Below are 20,734 nucleotides of genomic sequence, written 5' to 3' on the forward strand. Positions count from 1 at the left end.
AAGAATAGTAGATCTGAAGTCTTGCCTCCTGACCTTTAAGTAGCAGGACTAGTCGTCTTTTGAGTGAGATCTTTTAAGATTGTAGCAGAGTGACATTATTATCTACCAGTAGAATTTCACTGGGCTATCTTGGGTTTCATGAAAGACCGGGTGTGACTTGATATACTAATGTAGTAAACACAATAACTGCTATTTCAAAGAGTGCACTTCTGTTACATCATCCATAGATAATAAACAGAGCCCAGCATATTCAATATGACTTTACAATAATTTCTTGCTTCCCTGCAATTCCCCCAAAGGCTCAGTTCAAGCAAATGCAGAGAACAAAAATCTGGGTGGCTGGAGCACCTGCCTCCACTCTACCTGGAGTCTGTAGCACCTACTGAGCCATCCCCATCCCAAAGCCCTCAGATAGTTTTACCTGTTGTGCCACACACTTGGCCAATTTCTATCCTTGCTTCTGGGCTTTCTGGCCCATCTTTTGAGAAACACATGACACAGGAACACTTCTCATTTCCAAATCCTGGTTGCTCTGCTCCTGGGTCAAAATTGTGATACATGAAGACTTTTCATTTGCCCCAGTGATCCTCTTTTCTATCCTCTGTGGCTCCCCCTTCGTGCTTCTTCCTCTGGAATCTTCTTTCATTGCCTTTTCTTTTCTTTTAGTTTATCTTAGACTAAGGGGGTGCACATGCATACTCATTGCATGGACATATTGTGAGGTGGTGGGGAGTGAGTCTTGGTTGGCTCATTTCCCAGATAGTGAATGTTGTAACCCATAGGTAGTTTCTGAACCGTTGTTTCCCTTATCCTTCCACCTTATTCAGCTCTCAAAATTGCAAGGAGCTATGCTCCCTGCCCCCAGCCTTGTTTCAAAATCAAACAAACTCAGAGACTCTGCACAGGGAACGATAGGGGGTGGAGCAAATAACAGAAGCAAATGCTTCTCCCTCTCTCACTGAGTAACAGAATTTAAAAATTAAAAAGGATACAGAAGGATACTACATAATGATCTGTCACAAATGAGGAAAAAACAACAGAAAAACACAGGTATCTCCTAGAGTCTTAAGGAGACAGAGCCTGAAAAACTAGCCATCAGAGCACAAACAATGGAAATCTCCCAAAATGACTGGCCTCAATAGACAGTACAGAGATCAAAGACTGCATGGAGAGAATGAACAAGAACCAAGAGAAGCAAAAAGCAAAACTGAATGAAATTCTAATGAAGCTGACCAATCTCAAAAAAAAAATTCTGAAATAATGGATATTTAAAAACTCCATCCATGGAATAAATAATAAACTGACAAACATAGAAAATAGAATTAACCAGACAGAGGAAAGAATTTCAGAGCTTAAAGATCAAAATATGGAATAAACCAATCTGTTAAAAACATAGAAAAAACAACTCAAAAAGGAGCAAGTCCCCCAAGAAATGTGTGATTATATCAAGAAGCTGAACTTATGCCTGATTGGTATCCCTGAAGCATAAAGAGAAACAGAGCACCTTGGAAACAAGCATTCTTTGAGGTCATCCAAGAAAACTTTCCTCATCTTGCCAGAGATGCAGCCAAGGGATTCAGAGAATCCCTGCAAGGAATCATATAAGAAGACCAAGCCATAGACACAAAATAAGTATGAAAGAAAAAATGTAGTGAGAGACAAAGGTTAGACGACTTACCAGGGAAGACCAATCAGAATAGCACCAGATTTATCTGCAGAAATACTACAAGTCAGAAGGGATTAAAGTCCAATTTTTAATGCTCTCAAAGATAAGCAATTTCAACCAAAAATGTCCTACCCAGCCAAGGTAAGCTTAATAAGCAACAGAAAATTAAAATCTTCCCCAGACATCCAATCCCTAAGAGAATATGCTGTTTCCAGACCAGTTATACAGGAGATGCTTAAGAAAGTATTGAGCACAGAATTAAAAAAGAGAGAAAAGAATGACTATTAACTTTACAAGAGTACAGACAAGCACAGAGTCAACAGAGCATATTATGCACCTACAAAAATGAGAACACATGCAGATATTAATGCAAAAGTTAAAAGAAAACAAAACTGCCTTCAAAGAGCCCTATGACCGGGATAAACACTCAAATTTCAATAATCAGCCTAAGTATGAATGGACTAAATACACCTCTGAAAAACACATGAAGTGACAAACTGGATAAAAAGCATGCTCCAACAATCTGCTGCCTTTATGAAACCCATCTCACTACAAAGGACACCTACAGACTCAAAGTTAGAGGCTGAAAAATTAACTTTCAGGCAAATGGAAAACAGAAGACAAGAGTAGCTATTCTAATATTAGATAAAACAGCCTTCAAGCTAACAAAAATTAAAAAGGATACAGAAGGACACTACATAATGATAAATGTTCAATCTACCAGCAAGAAATATCCATCCTAAATATATATGTACATGACACAGGAGTACCAGGTTTTAAAAATCAGCGCTAAGTAAACTAAGAGGACATTGACTCACACACAATTATTATTGGAGACTTAAATACCCCACTAACAACCCTAGATAGACCATCAGGGCAAAAAAAATCAATGAGGGTATTTGGAACCTCATCTCAATGCTCGGCCAAATGAATTTAATAAACATCTACAGAACACTTCACCTGACAACTAAAGATTATACATTCTACTCATCAGCACATGGAACATACTCCAAGACTAGTCACATAAATCAAGCAAAAACAAATTCCGAAAGATCAAAATAATACCATGTATCTTCCCAGATCACAGTGGAATAAAAATAAATATCTCCACCAACAAGATCCCCCCAAAACACACAAAGACATGGGCACTAAACAACATACTGCTGAATGCCTTAGGGATCAATAAAGAAATCAAGACAGAAACTAAAAGATTCCTGGAAACAAATGAAAATGAAGACACATCTTATCAGAATCTCTGAGATGCCATGAAATCAGTAGTAAGTGGAAAATTTATAGCTCTACACACACACTTTGAGAAAACTGAAAGATCACAAGTAAGCAGCCTAACATCACCTAAGGGAGCTAGAAAGGCAAGCCCACAAAAATCCTAACTTTAGCAGAAGAATCTAGATCACCAAGATAAAGTAACAATTGCAGGGCATAGAAGACAAAAATATCATGGAAAAAATCAACAATACAAAAAGCTAGTCTTTTGAAAAGATAAATAAGATTGATGGACCCCTAGCCAGACAGACTAAGAAAAAGAGAGAGAAAACCCAAATAAATACAATTAGAAATGCAAAAGGTGAAGTAACAACTGACCCTGAAGAAATGAAAAAGATTATTAGAGATTGCTATGCACTCCTGAATGGAAATAAACTCAAAAATCTAAAGGAAATGGAGGACTTTCTGACATCACACAAACTTCCAAGGTTAAAACAAGAAGAAATTGAAACCCTAAATAGACCAATAACTATTTAGAAAATCGACTCTGTCATAGGAATTATATCTACAAAAAAAAATCCCTGAATTAGATGGTTTTCCAACTGAATTCTACAAAACATACATGGAGGAGCTGATCCAATCTTATTGAAAGTATTCCAGGCAATTGAGAAAGATGGAACTCTTCCCAAATCATTTTATGAAGCTAACATCACACAGATACCCAAACCTGGCAAAGATCCAACAAAGAAAGAGAATTACAGGACAATCTCCTTGATGAACATAGATGAAAAAATTTTCAGTAAGATTCTAGCAAATTGTATTCAACAACACATCTCAAGAGACATCCACCATGACCAAGTATTCGTTTCTGGAATGCAGGACTGGTTCAACATCTGAAAGACCATAAATGTAATTCAATATACCAACAGATGTAAAAACAAGAACCACATAATTATATCACTAGATGCAATAAAAGCTTTTGACAAAATCCAGCATCCCTTCTTAATAAAAACCTTTGAGCACCTAGGCATAGAAAGAATATTCCTCAAAGCAGCAAGAGTGATCTATGATAAACTGACAGAAAATATATTGCTCAATGGACAGAATTTAGAAGCATTCCCCCTGAAAATGGGAACACGACAAGGCTGCCCACTGTCACCCCTCCTGTTGCTAGGGCAATCAGGAAAGAGAAGAAAATCAGGAGTATCCAGACAGGAAAAGAGGAAGTTAAGCTATCCCTCTTTGCGAATGATATAATCCTATACCTTGAAAACCCAAGAGAGTCCCTCGAAAACTTTCTTGCACTGATAAATGACTTTGGTAAAGGCTTGGTTTACAAAATCAATGTGCAAAAGACAGTTACGTTTCTATACACCAGAAACAAACAGGCAGAGAACCAAACAGAAAGCACAATCCCATTCATGATAGTCACAAAAAAATTGAAATACCTTGGCATCTACATAACCACAGAAGAGAAAGACCTTTACAACAAGAGCTACAAAACACTTGCTAAAAGAAATCAAAGATGTCACAAACAAATGAAAAACATCCCTTGTTCAATGATTTGAAGAATCAATATTGTCAAGATATCCATCCTACCCAAGGCAATCTACAGATTCAACACAGTATCTGTCAAATTACCAACACCATTCTGGAAATGACAGTACAGAAATTCATATGGAAACAAAAAAGCATGAGAAGCCAAAACAATTCTCAGCAAAGGAACAAAGTGGGAGTTATCACACTTCCAGATGTGTACTATAAGGTTTCAATAATTAAAACAGCCTGGTACTGGTACAAGAACAGGCATATAGACCAATGGAATAGGACAGAGATTCTGGAAGCAAAAACAGTCTCTCAGCCAACTCATCTTCAAAAAAGCCATCAATAACAACCACTGAGGAGAGAACTTATTTAGCAAATGGTGCTGGGAAAACTGGCTGACCACATGCAGAATGAAACAGGACCTCTACCTATATACAAAAACAAGACCTCTGCCTATATATACAAAAAACAACTCCAAATGGATCAAAGACCTAAATGTAAAATGTCAATCAATAAGAATTCTAGAAGAAAACATAGGAAACACTTATGCACAATGGAGTAGGTAACTAATTCTTGATCAAATCCCCAAAAGCAAATGTCACAAAAGAGAAGGTAGATAAGTGAGACCTCATCAAACAGAAAAGCTTTTGAACGCAAAAGAAACCATCAAGACAGCAGGGAGACAACCCACAGATTGGTAAAAAGTATTTGCTAATTGTATATCTGACAAAGGCCTAACCATCCAGGATCTACAAGGAACTAAAAATGGGCATAGGACATGATTAGACATTTCTCAAAAGAAGGCATATGAACAGCCAAGAAAGAAATCTAATGGAAATTATACAGATAAAAAGTACAATAACTGAAATTAAAAACTATAGGGATCCAAAAACAGCTATGAGATGAGGGAAGAAAGAAGCATAAAATAGATTATGGAAGCTATTTTATTTGGATGACAGAAATTTTAAAAATGAAGAAAAATAAACAGAGCCTTAGAGATCTGTGGGACACCATAAAGCCTATTAATAGATACACGTTGGAGATCCCAGAGGAGAGAAGAAGAGAATACTATTCTGCCACATAAAACAACCAATTATATGTTCTACAGCAACATAGATGGAACTGGAGGTTATTATTTTAAGTAAAACAAGTCAGACACAGAGAGACAAATATTGCATGTTCTCACTCATAAAGGAGTGCTAAAAAGGTATACAAATGAGCATAGAGAGTGGAATGATAGACAATGGAGACTTGGAAAAGTGAGGGAGCAGAAGGGGGTTAATGATGGAAAATTTGGGTAAAATGTACATTATTTGGGTTATGGATTCCCTAAAAGCCCTGACTTGACCACTATGCATGTAACAAAAGTATGTCCCATAAATTTATATAAGCAAATGAAAAAAAAGGAAGAAAAAAGTTAAAAAAATAAATAAAAACAGAACAATTCTAAAATTTTTTATAAAGACTGAAAAATACTTCAGTTTCTTCAGGGATAGAAGCAGTTGTCCTATCCTGTTTAGGTTTTAAGATTTTTGTGAGGGATTAAAAAAAATGTTGTGTGTAAAATTTTAAAGGAAACCACTATGTAAACCAGTGGTACACTGGAGGGCTTCTATCACAACTTTGTGATGGGTCAAGAATAGTAGATCTGAAGTCTTGCCTCCTAACCATTAAATAGCAGGATCAGTTGTCTTTTAGTGAGGCCTTTTAAGTTTGTAACAAAGTGACATTATTATCTACCAATAAAATTTCACTGTGCTATCTTGGGTTTCATGAAAGACTGGGTGTAACTTGTTATACTAATGTAGTAAATACAATAACTGCTATTTCAAAGAGTGCATTTCTGTTACATCATCCATAGATAATAAACAGAGCCCACCATATTCAACATGACTTCACAATGATTTCTTGCTTCCCTGCAATTCCCCCAAAGGTTCAGGTCAAGCAAATGCAGAGAACAGAAATCTGGGTGGCTGGAGCACCTGCCTCCACTCTACCTAAGGTCTGTGGCACCCACTGAATTATCCCATCCTACAGTCCTCAGGCAGCCTTACCCCTTATGCCACATGCTTGGCCATTTTCCATCCTTGCTTCTGGGTTTTCTGGCCCATCTTCTGAGAAACACATGACGCAGAAACACTTCTCATTTCCAAATCCTGGTTGCTCTGCTCCTGGGCCAAAATTGTGATACATAAATGTTAGGAGCTGGTCACGGAGGCCCACTGAGTGTTAGGGATCACTAGGATGCGTTCGGGAGCTGTTGACCCCATTCCCTACTTCCTTTTTCTATTTAGCACACTTAGCCAAAAAGAACTCTGCTGACCTAACCTGAAGGCTCTGTGACTGTGACAGGCATGGCTCACTCTAGAAACTCATTTTTCCTGTTTCCCATGAACTGCAGTTTCGGCTTAGGTATTAGATATAATTCAAACTCAGGTCACATTTGGGAGCCTTCTATATGGTACAAGCTTCTTTATAAGATTTAAAAGTATATTTGTAAAATTAGTATATACGTATGGAGAGCTGTTTTCAGCTTTAGATGGTATAGATGATTATCTAGAGTTACCAGAAATGCCCAGCACGAACTTTGGGCTGGGCCACATTCCTAAGGGCCCAGTGCATACTTTGGACTGGGCTGCATTCTTTTAAACCAGTTTTAGCTACAATTAGTGTAGGGTTTTTCTACTTATTATAGAAACTGAATTTATTTTACTCACAGAAAGTATTGTAGAATAGATCATGCTAACATCAGGAAATTATGTTAGTTCAAGCATGATCAAACATGATATTTTGAGGTTTAATAAGAATACAGCTAACTTTAGAAATTTCATTGTTCCCATTTTCTACATTTGCGGTTTTGGCTTTAGTACAATTTACAGTTTATATTTGGGTTTTATTTTTAGAAGCTTTATTGCTGTTGATCAGTTTTATATATTAGGATTAGAAATTAAAAACTTTTACAAAAATTAAGATAGATATATAGGATTTTAGAATAGCCATTTTGTTAAGAGATTGTAATCAGTTGTTCCTAGAAATGGCCCAGCGGGATCTTTGGACTGGGTCACATTCTTTAAGAACTGGTTTGAGCTATAATTAAGAGTTTCTATAACAATTGTATAGGTAAAATTAGCATAAAATAAAAAGGCATTAGGATTTAAGTTAGTCATTAGGTGTTGTGTATACGTAAACTTTAAAAATTATTGACTATTAAAATATTATGATGTTAGAATTGTTGTATTGCTTTTGAGAAACATTAACCAAACATAAGGAACAGTGAGATAATTTGGGGATTGTCCTTCCTCATGCTTGAGGAACCACCTGGTGGGTGGGGGACGTCCCTCATCCACCTGGCTTTGTGCTCACATAAAAGTCTTGTGATTTAACCCATGAAAATTTAAGATAAAAGGCTTATGGTTTGTCTCATTAAATGGCTCTTCTGCACTAGACAGAGTCCAGTCTCTTTCTTTCTTCTTTCTAATATCTATCCCTCCAGTTTAATCGCCGATGTCATCTTTCCTACCAGGGACCTCCAATATCTGCAGGAGCTGGCCCCCCGCACATGAAGACTTTTCATTTGCCCCAATTATCCTCTTTTCTATAACCTTTTTTCTCCCTTTGTTACTTTTTCCTCTGAAATCTTCTTTCATTGCTCCTCCTTATATTTGACTCTTCAAGTCCCCCTTTTTTCTGCCCTGTATTTTTCTCTTTATTAGAATTCTGTTTCTTTTTTCATTATTTTTTAGTCATAATTACCTGGTCCTTCACAGTGTAGTAGCCTAGAAGTAAGGTCTGTTGATTGTCCTTCTTTATTCATTTGGCGATCTTCTAGTTTACCAGATACTAAAGAGAAACAAGAAAATTATTGTCCATGGATCCCAAGAGAGTGACCAGGGAAGAGTTCCCAGTGCTGTCATACTACACAGTGATATTTTGAGCTAAGAAGACTTTTCTCTGGAAAAAAAAAATACCTGTTCTAATAATCACATATATAACAGAGTCATGCTTTCCCCATGTTTGGCATCTCATTCTTCTTTTTCTCTAATTTTATTTTTCTACTTATAGCTCTGAGAGTAAAAAAGTTGTTATCATTCTTTGTTTCCAAAATGCAAACTGTTCTTTGAAAATAGTAAAAAGTAACTATCTTAACTCATCTGATTTGGCCACACTGCTTATATCACTAACCACATTTCTGAAAGCCAGCCCTCCAGTGGCAGTTCCACATGTCTAAAAGCAGCCAATCAACAGCAGCCCCCTCCAGAAGGCCTTCATCAGTTGCTAAATACTAACCTACTCATAAACACTCCTGTTTCAGAAAGTCTGCAGTCTTTGAACTATGTTTCCCAAAACTCTATAAAATGAGCAGTTTCCTTTTTTACAGCGCCTATGTCCTATAAGCACAGGATTCCTTCCATCAGATGCCTCACTTAGCAAGTAATATGTCAGCTTTTAGCTTCAGATAATGAATGGTGGCCTTGCCCTTCAAAACTACAGTTCCAAGATCACCTTGAAGACTTTTGTGTGGGAGTGTCCTGTGGGGGCCCTTGGACCAGAAGGGATGAATCTCAGGCCATTTGTGCCCAGTTCAGATCATCTTCCTGATCCACTGCCAAGTGAACTGGTCTCAACAACAATGTGAGCTCTGACTTGTTTCACTGAGCTCTTATTTCTGAATTTATCTTATTATTTAAATATGGATATGCAATCAATTATAAATAATTAGATATTTTGGTTTGGTTGTACAGCATTTAGCAAACATTCTCTCCACTAATGAGCTTATACTTCCACTACTTCATTTACTCTAACTTTTTTGTGTGTCTACTTTTTAAGAAGTTTATCTCATGCTTTTGTTCCTGATTTTCCTGTGCTTTATAAATGATAGAAGAGAGTGATTCAAAGCAAAAAAGTGGTGGGCAAGGTCTGATAATCCAAGCTAGCCACCAAAACTAAGGGTTGTGGATCTTCCAGAGAGTAGCCAAACTGTGCAAAGATGTTTGACTGCCCTTGGTCTTGAGTCCCTCACCATAACCCTCATGAAGGCACCATGTGTCTTGTCAATTTGTGAAAGAAAATTGTTTCACTTAGTATGAAATCTGTAGTCAACTATTGTCATGTAGTTAATCATATGTCTCTTTTATGTTGTTTCTGCTTGGTTGGTGAACCAAATGTACCACTCATGTGTAAACACACCTTCCACATTCATAGCCGAGCCATTATCTCTCCCCGACAAAGCTTTCACTTTCTCTGTGTGCTTTCATTGTGATTCTAACTCTTGCCCTTATCTTAATAAATCTATTCTGTAAATAAAACTTCCAGATTAAATGTACAGAAGAAAGATTACTTTTAGAAGTCCTGTAAAATTCTTTGACACATGATCTATTTATAGTTGAGCTGAACATAGATATACCTACACAACTCATTATTCAAGTCTGCAAGCTATGAACAAAGTAGGCATACCTCAATTCTCTGTATCACCTAACCCAACCCAATTACTATAATCTCTTCTGTGTTACCTAAAGGCAATTCTTTGGTATACTTATGTTCAGTTTTGTTTAATGTCCCATTTGATAAAGATAGCCAATATTATTTGCTTGGGAAAATCAATGGCTTATTGGAAAGTTAGTTTCTAAGGATTGCCTTAGCCTCATTGTGATAGACGGAATTCTAAAATGGCCCCCAAATATTTTTTTTCCTAATCCCAGGAGGGACTATGAACATAATGAGATATCACCTCCATGATTAGGCTATGTTTCATAGCAGAGTAAACCTTAAAAAAAGAGAGATTATCATGATGGGCCTCATCAAGTCACATGAGTCCTTCAAAAGCAGAAAAGTTTCTCCAGCTGGAAGAAGAAGAGAAGTCATATTCAAAGTGGAAAATGGATTTCACACATGATTACTGCCTTGAAGATGGAGTGGCCATGTGTCTAGGAAGGTGAGTGGCCTTTTAGGAGCTGAGAGTGAAGCCTGGCCAACAAAACTGTGACCTCAAGCCTATAACCAGGAACTGTATTAAGTCAACAACTTAGATAAACTTGATTACAATATCTTTTTTCCAGATCTTAGTTAGACTGACATCTTAGCTTCAGCCTGTGAGACCTTAAGGAGAGAACTGAATTGAGCTCACCCAGACTTCTGACCTGCAGGACTGTGAGATAATAAGTAGGTATTGTGTTAAGCCACTGCATTTGTGATGATTTGTTATGCAGCAATGCAAAATGAATACAAGCAAACTCTATCAAGTCTTAAAAAAGATATAAAGGATATAAAGTTCATATGTGCATCCTCTTTGATCTAGTGCATAGATTATCTCTCTTACATTTTCTAGATCTAGATACTTTTTAATTTACTCATTGAACTGGCTAAAAAGTGATACAAAATTTCTAAGGAAAATCTCTAATTTTGAAGCAAACAAAAACATTATTTTTTCAGTGATCTACTGGCTAAAGAAGTGATATCTTATAAGAAAATGTTAGCCGGGCTCAGTGGCTCAGCCTGTAATCCCGCGCCTTTGGGAGACTGAGGTGAGTGGATTGCCTGAGCCCACGGGTTCGAGACCCACCTGGGCAGGCGAGACCTCATCTCTACAGTAAAATAAAATTTAAAAATTAGTCGGGCGTGGTAGTGCGCGCCTGTAATTCTGGCTACTCGGAAGGCTGAGGCAGAAGGATTGCCGGAGCCCAGCAGGTTGAGGCTGCGGTGGCTGGGAGTGGCCACTGCACTCCAGTCTGGGCAACAGAGTGAGACTCCAACTCAAAAAAAAAAAGAAAGAAAATGTTATGAAGTATCCATAATTACTCAAAAATCAATGACTAAAAGACAAAAAGATTAACTGAATCTTGAAGACAATGGAGGGTCAGCCTTTTCTGAAGAGTCAGACCTCTCTACATTTGACTATGTCAATTATCATGTAGCCATTCTCACAGAACACAGAAATTGAACAAATTCTCAAGATTTTAAAATAGTCTTTCAACAACCACATACACTGAATCCTCTATATTATCATAATCTTTTTCTTTTGTGTGTGCATAAAAATAGGCCATACCCTAGGGATATTAGTTCAAAACATGACAGACATGAAAGGTCCATTGCAAGTAGCCACAGCTTATTCTAGTTGCCTCAAAAGCAATTGCAGATGACTACATTAGTCCAAGCTTCTTGAGATCTTGTACTTCGGTCACCTTTAAATAGTGTTGCATGCAGTATAATTCTATTGCTAATTGGAAATACTCAACAGCTTTTGCCATTCAATTAACTTTCTCTTTCTTTTGTCATCCTTCACAGGCATAACACTTCAATCCAGCAACTCTGTAACTCTCACTAGATGAAGAGGAATCTTAGGATTTTGTTTCCAGTGTCTCCTTCAAGAAAAGATATTTTGGATGTGGGCAATACTTGTTGGTACCTCTTGCAGCTTTGCATAAGGCAATTCCTAAAGGGCAAGCTGAGAATTAAAAGTGTCTACACTCCTAGGAAAATCCATTATTCTTTGGCCGCATGAACAAATAAGAACTAGAATCATCCCAACTACTCGATGATAGCTTCTGAGCTGCATATAGGCCTCTGAAAGCCAGCCAACTATTCACTTCCTCATGCTTTGGAAAGTCAACCAATTGGTACCAGAGCTACAATCCAGTTCTGCCTTCACTGTTAACCAATTCCACTTCTGAAAGCCCACCAATCCCTAAACTCCACACAGTCTCAAACACTCTACAATATGAATACTTGTTCAGAGAAATTGTGACCAACAAACACAACTGTCCCTTAATTCAGCTTTTTGTTTGATATTAAGTGGTGGTCTTTTTTTAAAATCATGTATACATTTTTTATTGCTATATTATGAAGGCACTGTGTTTCTCTTTGACTTTCTAGACTTTTTCTCCCCCTCAACTGCCTGCAATGGCACCAGCTGCTCCAGTGCCTTAGCACACAGACATTGGAGCAAGGAACTGACAAACCTCTCTAAGTGGTGAATTTTATTTGGAAATAGGGTAAGTTGCTCCAGTGTGTACAACTGGGAAGTCCCTTCCCCTCCATATGGATATTTTCCTGTATTTGACTGGGGTAACCTGTTTGCATTTGTCTGTCATTTGTCTTTATGAGCTCCAGGCTTGCATGTTTAAAAACATGTTACTGGCTGGGTGCAGTGGCTCATGCCTATAATTCCAGCAGTTGGGGAGGTCAAGGTAGGAGGATCACATGAGTCTAGGACCAGCTTGAGCAACATAGCAAGACTCCTCTTTACTAAAAAAAAAAAAAAAATTAGCTGGGCATGTACCTGTAGTCCTAGCTAGCTACTTGGGAGTCTGAGGCAAGAGGATTGCTTGAGCCAAGGAGGCTGAGGCTGCAGTGAGTTATGATTGTGCCACTGCATTCCAGCCTGGATGAAAGAGTGAGACCCTGTCTCAATAAATAAATAATTTATTAACTTAACTAATTAATTAAAAGACATGTTACCTAATTTGAGAACCAGTTCACTTGCATCTGTTTGTCAGATGTCTTTGTTGGACCCAAGCTTACATGTTTAAAAACACAAAAAGTTCAAAGGCATGCCAGGTTTTCTGGAACTCAGGCTGGTTATATATTACAGCCTGTTTTTGTGCACACAGCCTGGGCAACTTGGCGAGACCTTGTCTCTACAATAAATCAAAAATTAGCCGGGTGTAGTAGCACGTACCTGTAGTTCCGGCTACTTGGAAGGGTGAGGCAGAAGGATCGCCTTAGCCCAGCAGGTCGATGCTGGGGTGGCTGTGAGTGTGCCACAGCACTCCAGCTTGGGCAACAGTGAGACTCCAACTCAGAAAAAAAGAACTGATGGCAAAAAAATTCAAAGCTCAAATTATTAGCCTGCCAGGACACAACTAAGAAGAATCTTCTAAAGGTTTCTATCTATGCCCCTCTTTTCTTTTTTGCCTGCTTTGAATCTGCTGTTATTAAGTTACTGGTGTTGAGATAAAACGCACTGTTTATGATACTACTAATTCGAAACTACCCGGAGATTGTGTTTTTATTTATACAGTTCAGCCAGTGATAGCTAAAAGGTAAACATTGAAACTCATTTAAAGCTGAAACAAAAAAAGGATAAAAGAGACTTTTAAAAATCAAACTGCCATGGAAACTGCTTTACCCAAAATTTTGGTTCCCAGCCTTCATGGGATTACCTGTCGGGAAAAATAAAGTTTAGTCATGTGAACAGGTCCCAATGTTGTCGAAAATAATTCCAGCTATGTTTAACACAGTGTTAAGTCTGCATCGCTATCTCATAGCTAGAATTCCAAGGTAAAAACTGTAAGATCATTGTGTGTGTGTGTGTGTGTACAAGAGGGAACACAAACAAAAACAGAATTATCTTTTGGAGAGTGGGCTCCTTCTAGTACAGGTTTCCTCCACTAGGTTAGTGTTCTAGTAACCCATTGGCATCAGTGTACCAGCTAGCATTGTTGGGAAAGGCTGTGTTTGGCTTCAGTGAATTTTCTGGGAAGAGATTCTTTCAACCGCTTGCCCATTTCATGATGGGTGATTTACAAACACACCTGCCCATACCACACTGAGTGCTCTGCAGTTTTTAACCCAAAACAGACTGTCCCCCATGCCCTGCCTTCCCTATTCACCTCAACCCCAAGCAACTTTTTTTTTTTTTTCCGGATGAAAAAAGTCCTCAAAGGAAAATGGTTTGCTGATGTGGAAGAGGTGAAAAAAAAAAAAAACAACAGCAGAAGCACTAAAAGGCATCAAAATTAACAAGTTCAAAAACTGTTTTGAGTAGTGGAAAGGTGTCTTAATAGGTATATTGTATCAAATGAAGAGTACTTTGAAGGTGACTGAGGTTTAAACATGTAAGAATAAATACACAATTTTTTATTTAAAAATTCCAGGGTTTTTTGGGTCCCCCCTCATACGTGTTTAGATGTTTGTATTCAAAAGTTATGTATAAAAGAAGGCAGAAAGAAACCAGTAAGTGAGGATGTGAAGAAAAGTTATGGATATGATGGTGTATTTTTGGCAAAAAAGAAATTATAAAAAAGAATAATTTTGTATGAGAAAGAATCTTGCATAGTAAGTTTTTGTTCTAAAGTGAAATGCCTGGTTACTTTTAAAAGAGCGAATAGGACACAAAAAGCCCACACATATCATAAATGATCTGTGTAAGTTATGATAAGTATCCTTTTCACCAGGTTTTTCCTTCTCTTTTTCTCCCATTAACCCCACCTTCACACATTGCTCATCTGTACTATGAAGGCTATGTGTGGATTTCTTTGACTGAACTTACTTTCCTTGACTTTACCTTCTCTTTGCATTTCTGTCTTCTTCTTTCTCCATGATGTTCTTTACCTCTTTACCCATTATCTCACGGTTTATCTATTATTTATATTTTGAGTTGGAGTCTCAGTCACCCAGACTGGAGTACAGTGGCCGCTCCCGGCCCCCGTAGCCTCGACCTGCTGGGCTCCGGCGATCCTTCCGCCTCAGCCTTCGGAGTAGCCGGAATTACAGGCACACGCCACCACGCCCGGCTGATTTTTTGATTTATTGTAGAGGTGAGGTCTTGCCAAGTTGCCCAGGCAGGCCTTGAACCCACAGGCTCAGGCAATCCACTCACCTCGGCCTCCCAAAGCGCGGGATTACAGGTTGAGCCACCGAACCCGGCTGGTTTATTCTTTTAAGTCACTTCTGCTTTGTCTCTCCAATACACAGTATTCCATTGTTCCTATATAATCCCTGGCAGGTCAGTTTAAAAGTATCTTCCTCTCCTCAAACCTTATCCTGGAAGGATGTAGAATCCAAATTCACTAAAATATAATTGGACTCCCTTGGACAACTCCATTTGCTGCCTGTAATCTACATTTCTTTTACTTTTCACCCTGAAGTTCTCCACCCAGGAACCCCCCTTTAAAGGACTCAGTCCCCCTTTCTTCCTTGCCTTCCACACACCTGAGGAAAAAAACCACAGGCTGAACAAAAATGTGTTTGTGTCATAGGGGGTGGTGGAGAGAGAAGGAAGGGAAGTATTTCTTGTATACAGATTTAGAGAAGTAATCAGTCATTTAAATCATAATTACCTTCCCCATCACCTGGTGGCCATTTGGGTATCTCGTCAACATCTTCTCCATTAGATTGTTGGAGAGCTACTTGCTCACAGGAAACTGAAGAGAAACAGAACAATGATTAACCAGACACAGTGATGACAGAACAGTGTGCTCCTGCAGAATTCTGGTGTTCCATGCTCAAGTGAGCTTCTCCTTGAAATAAATATATGGTTGCTCCAAGGACCTTGCCTGGGGCTTCCTAGAGCCTTGCTCTTCCTGTTTTTCTTCTTGTCATCCCTCTGCTACTTTCTTTCTCCTTCTCATTTTTTGGTCAACACATGCTGCTGTTCTACCTCATGCAGAACGTCTCCTTGGCTCTGAAATTTCTTCTCTGTTTTTCTTCAGTGTCCTCTTTCACATGTCCTACTAGTGTCTGTGTTTTTCTTTCTGGTTCCATTCTTCTTGATCTCTTGCATCACCGGCACCAATTGGACCTTTTCTTTCTGCTGTTTTCCTGCTCTTGCCACTGAAATACTTTTTTTGAACTAGAGTCTCCTGGTGCTGGGCTCACTCTTCTGGGAACCTGCAAGCTTCCAGAGTTAATTGTGTGAACTCTGCTTGGGGACACTGGCCCCCTGATCCTCAGCCAACCTCACACAGCCATCACCACAGTGAGTCATTGGGGATGCTGGTCATGCTCTTGCTTGACTACTTTGACCTGGTAAAAGAACTTACACACTTCTGTGCTTCTACTTCCTCATCTTTAAAATAGGAATAAGCAACAATCTTTTCACCTAAATTTATAGTTGTGGAAAAGAAATGATATCTTGTTTGCCAAAATCCTTTGAATAATTAATATATAAGACAGTAAAATAATGGAAAATATTTGACAAAAATTAGAATTTAGATTTGAGAGTAGTGGATCTGAAGGAACATGTTTCTTTTGGGGGCTTTCTACAGATAGGGACAAAATAATAATAGTAACAAACAGAATAATAATAACTTTTTATTCTCTAAGACAGATGAAATGTGAATAGTTGTAAATTCAAGTTTTTACTGTTAATAGTCATGAGAGACCTCATCTTTTTCTGTGTTTGTCTATATTTCTACTATAACATGCACTTAGGTACATTTGTGTGAATTGCTGGGTTTCTGAACATACTGAATCTTTTAACTGCATAGAGTGCTTAGAGTAAGATGCATCAGAAAACAGCAACTCTGAATTTTGCCTTTTGAAACCCTGCACAGCAGGGAGAGCAGTCCTCCCCTTTCTTACCTGGCCTACATCCTGACGGGGAGTTCAAGGCTTCCTGAGGCTCTGTTACATCACACGTGCAATGATTGACATTGCTGTCCACTGCATAAAGGAATGAAATCCCTCAGATGTCTCGATCCATGACCAAGAAGGCATCACAGCAAGAAAATGAGTAATGAGAAAACCAAGAAAGCTTGAGAAACTGAAATGTCCCCCTGGCCCAAACAACCTGACCTGAAGGTTAACTTTGCTCCAAACCATCACTACATCACTGGAATACTATTCAGCTATCAAAAACATGAAATCATGTCTTCTGCAGCAACTTGGATGGAATGGAGAACATCATCCTAAGTGAACTAACTCAGGTATAAAAAAAGTAAACACTGCATAATCTCACTTATAAGTGAGAGCTCAACTAAGGACCTGCAAAGATATAGGGAATTATATTGTGGACATTGGAGACTTAAAAAAGGGAAAGGGGGAAGGATAGAGAGACAAAAAATCACCCAACAGATACAATGTGCCCAGGTGGGGTGGTGGGTACTTAAAGCCCATACTTTGCCGCTGTACAATGCAACTATATGACCAAAAACTATTTGAGCCCTCTAAAGCTACTGAATTGTTTAAAAGCGGAAAAAAAAAAACATATTATCCAAAGAGAACCAGTTCATTTGCATGTGCTTGTCAATTGTCTTTGTAGGACCCAGGCTTACATGTTTAAAAACATGGAAGAGCCTATCCTGTTCAACATAGTGCTTGAAGTCCTAACCAGAGCAATCAGGCAAGAGAAGGTAATTAGGGATATCCAAATATGACAAGAGGAAGTAAAACTGTCCCTCTTTGCAGATGATATGATTTTATACCTTGAAAACCCTACAGAGTCTGTCAACAGCCTCTTGGCAGTTATAAATAACTTTGGTAAAGAAAGACTCGGACTACAAAAATCAATGTGACCTTCCATATGATCCAGTAATCCCTCTGCTGGGAAAATGCCCAGAGGAACATAAATCGTTCTACAAAAAAGACACCTGCACATGCATGTTTATTGCCACGCTATTCACAATAGCAAAAACATGGAACCAACACTATTGTTCATCAAAAGTGGACTAGATAAAGAAAATGTGGTACATATACACCATGGAGTATTATGCAGTCATAAGGAAAAGCAAAGTCATGAAGCAGCAAATTGGATGGGAGAAAATGTGGTACATTTCACTTAGTTCCTAAATGAACTGTCACAAAAACAACTGAATACCGCATGTTCCCTCTCATAAGTGAGCCTTAACCATTAACCATATTAGTCAAGGGAGGGATCGACACTCACTGGGGACTGATAGGGAGGGAGGGGTAAGGACAGAGGGGACATGTGACAACACAGGAATGCCAGGTACATTGGGGGGGTTATAAATAAAACTTAAATAAAATAAAAACCTGAAAAGTTAAAAGGCATGCCAGGTTTTCTGAGACTTCAGCTAATTATATATTATGTTCTGTTCTTTTGCACATTTGAAACTGATGGGCAAGTTATTATTTAAAAATTCACAGCGCAAACTTTTATCCTGCAACCTCAGAGTTTGGCAAAATTTTCTAAAGCTCTCTATGTATTTCTCTTTTCTCTTCTGCCTGCTTTGAAACTGCTATTATTAAGCTACTGGTGTTGAGATAATACTCACTGTTTCTGCTACTACTAATTCAAGGCTACCTGAAGATTGCTTTTAAAAAATTTTTTTATTTACACAGTTCAACCAGTTCTAGATAAAATGTAAACATTAAAACTCATTTAAAGCTGAGGCCAAAAAAAGTAAAAGAAATTTTGATAAATCAAACTGCCATGGAATCTGCTTAACCAAAATTTTGGTTCATTGCTTTCATGGGATTCCTCTCAGAACAAAGTTTAGCCACATGAGCAGGTCCCAATGTTGTCAAAATAATTTAAATCCAGCTCTGTTTAACAAAGTGGTGAGTTTGCATTACTATCTCATGACTTGAATTCTGAGGTAAAAACCATAAGATCTTTATCTTGTTCTGTGTGTGTGTGTTTGGAAGTTTGTATTTACTTGTTATTTATTTCATTAAAAAAGGTAGAAAGAAACCAGTAAGAAGTGTGAAAAAAGTTATAAATATGATGATGTATTTTTCCAATAAAATATTATTAAAAAGAGAATAGTTTTGTTTGAGAAAGAATCTTATATGGTAAATTTTTGTCCTAAAGTAAAATGTCTGGTTGTTTTAAAAAGATAGCATATAGAGTAAATCAAAAATCCTAAACATGTCATAGATGCATGGAAGTCATGAAAAAGGTTCACAAAAGAAAATTTATGAAAGAAGTTTTATATGTGATTAAATTGGCTATAATCAAAAATGAATTATTAGTCTTCCTCAGATTGGTCTCCTATGGTAAAACAAAGTTTTCTTTAAGGTATAGATTTGCGCTTATTAAAATTACGAGAGGCTTTGGTTTTTAATTCTGTAGACTGTTTTGAAAAAAGGAAGGAAGAAAGGGAGGGAGGGAGGAAGTGAGGGAAGAGGGAGGGAGGAAGTAGGGGAAGAGGGAGAGAGGGAGAGAGGGAGAGAGAAAGAAAGAAAACTGCTCTCCCAGCCTGGGCAACACAGTGATTCAGCATCTCTACAAATTAGCCAGGTTTAAGGTCGCATATCTGTACTCCCAACTATTGGGTAGGCTGAGGCAGAAAGATTGCCTGAGCCCAGGAAGTTGAAATTGTGGTGAGCCCTGATCATGCCACCTCACTCCAGCCTGGGCAACCGCTACAGACTGAGACCACTCTCCCACCCCCACCCCTACACACCACCTTTTCAGATTCACATCTCAAAGTTTCACTTTTGTTGTATCTTATGGCTTTCAGCTTTTTCTCCTTTTGAGAAAGCCTGGGATAATAATTCTCTCCTTTTACTTTTTCAGCATCTCCTGTAACTTTTTTCTTGTGATTCTAACTGCTGTTGTGGCCTAGTGTAGAAATGTTTAATTTGAAGGTCTAAAAAAGCAATGTTTTTATCCAGCATAACTTGATTTGGGATGCTTGACTTTTCTTGATATGTCTAAATTTTCTAGTGTAATCAGGGAAGTTTTCATGCTGTTGCTAAGAGTAATATACTCTCCTGCTTAAGGTATTAGTTTTCTTGTTTCATTTTTCCTCTACAATATAATGTCCACTCATGACCCTGAACACACTGTTTCAAGTAACCTTTTCATCAAGTTTGACTCCTATAAGAAGAAGCAATGGCATCGCAGAAGGTTCTTCTTTGCATTTTTATTTTATTTTATTTTTTAATATTTTTTGAGTTGAAGTCTCACTCTGTCACCCAGACTGGAGTGCAGTGGTTGCTCCCGGCCACTGCAGCCTCGACCTGCTGGGCTTTGGCAATCCTTCCGTCTCAGTCTTCCAAGTAGCTGGAACTACAGGCGCGCGCTACCACGCCCAGTTAATTTTTGATTTATTGTAGAGATGAGGTCTTGTCAAGTTGCCCAGGCGGGTCTTGAACCCGTGGGCTCAGGCATTCCACTCACCTAGTCCCCCCAAAGTGCTGGGATTACAGGCTGAACCACCGAGTCTGGCCTTTCTTTGCATTTTTAGTCACTAGCTTAAGAAACAAAGATTCTACATTTGTCAAAATGATTCCTATGTTATATTTATAGGTTTTGATTACTTAGGAAAACTGAGATTTAAAAGGATCAAGGTTGTTATACCCATGTAACTTCCTGTAGTACTTATAAAGTGTTTTGAAGATCACTCTTGATTAAATAAATAACTATTATTCTGTTTTGATCAAAGAAGGCTTGGGCAGGTTGATTACCTCTGAGATACCACTTTGATATTTGGGGAAACTATAATCTGAAAACTCACTGCTAACATGCTTCATCCTTGGGCCAGAACTTGTCTCTGTCCAGTGACTCTTTCCACAATGGGTACAATGTCCCAAAATATTCTCTCTTCCATGTAAACAGTTGGCACCTCTACCGACTTTTCACTCATTCTCCAGTATCTTTTTCTCTCTGTGTAA

The 20,734-nt window shown here is 38.2% G+C and overlaps 1 protein-coding gene across 1 annotated transcript in view; it reads right to left on the reverse strand.

Annotated features, from left to right (window-relative positions):
• Positions 1–20,734, reverse strand: part of LOC103267340 (nuclear body protein SP140-like) — a gene marked incomplete at its 5' end in the record, with an annotated part of 86,860 nt that overhangs the window by 34,491 nt on the left and 31,635 nt on the right. Inside the window, 3 exons of the mRNA XM_021716003.1 lie at positions 422–538; positions 8,189–8,275; positions 15,493–15,582. Coding sequence (XP_021571678.1) covers positions 422–538; positions 8,189–8,275; positions 15,493–15,582 — 294 coding nt within the window. The remainder of the gene's footprint in view (positions 1–421; positions 539–8,188; positions 8,276–15,492; positions 15,583–20,734) is intronic.

The sequence above is a fragment of the Carlito syrichta genome, unplaced genomic scaffold, assembly GCF_000164805.1.
Source record: "Carlito syrichta isolate Samal-C Ts95f unplaced genomic scaffold, Tarsius_syrichta-2.0.1 Scaffold308105, whole genome shotgun sequence".
NCBI classification, from domain to species: Eukaryota; Metazoa; Chordata; class Mammalia; order Primates; family Tarsiidae; genus Carlito; species Carlito syrichta.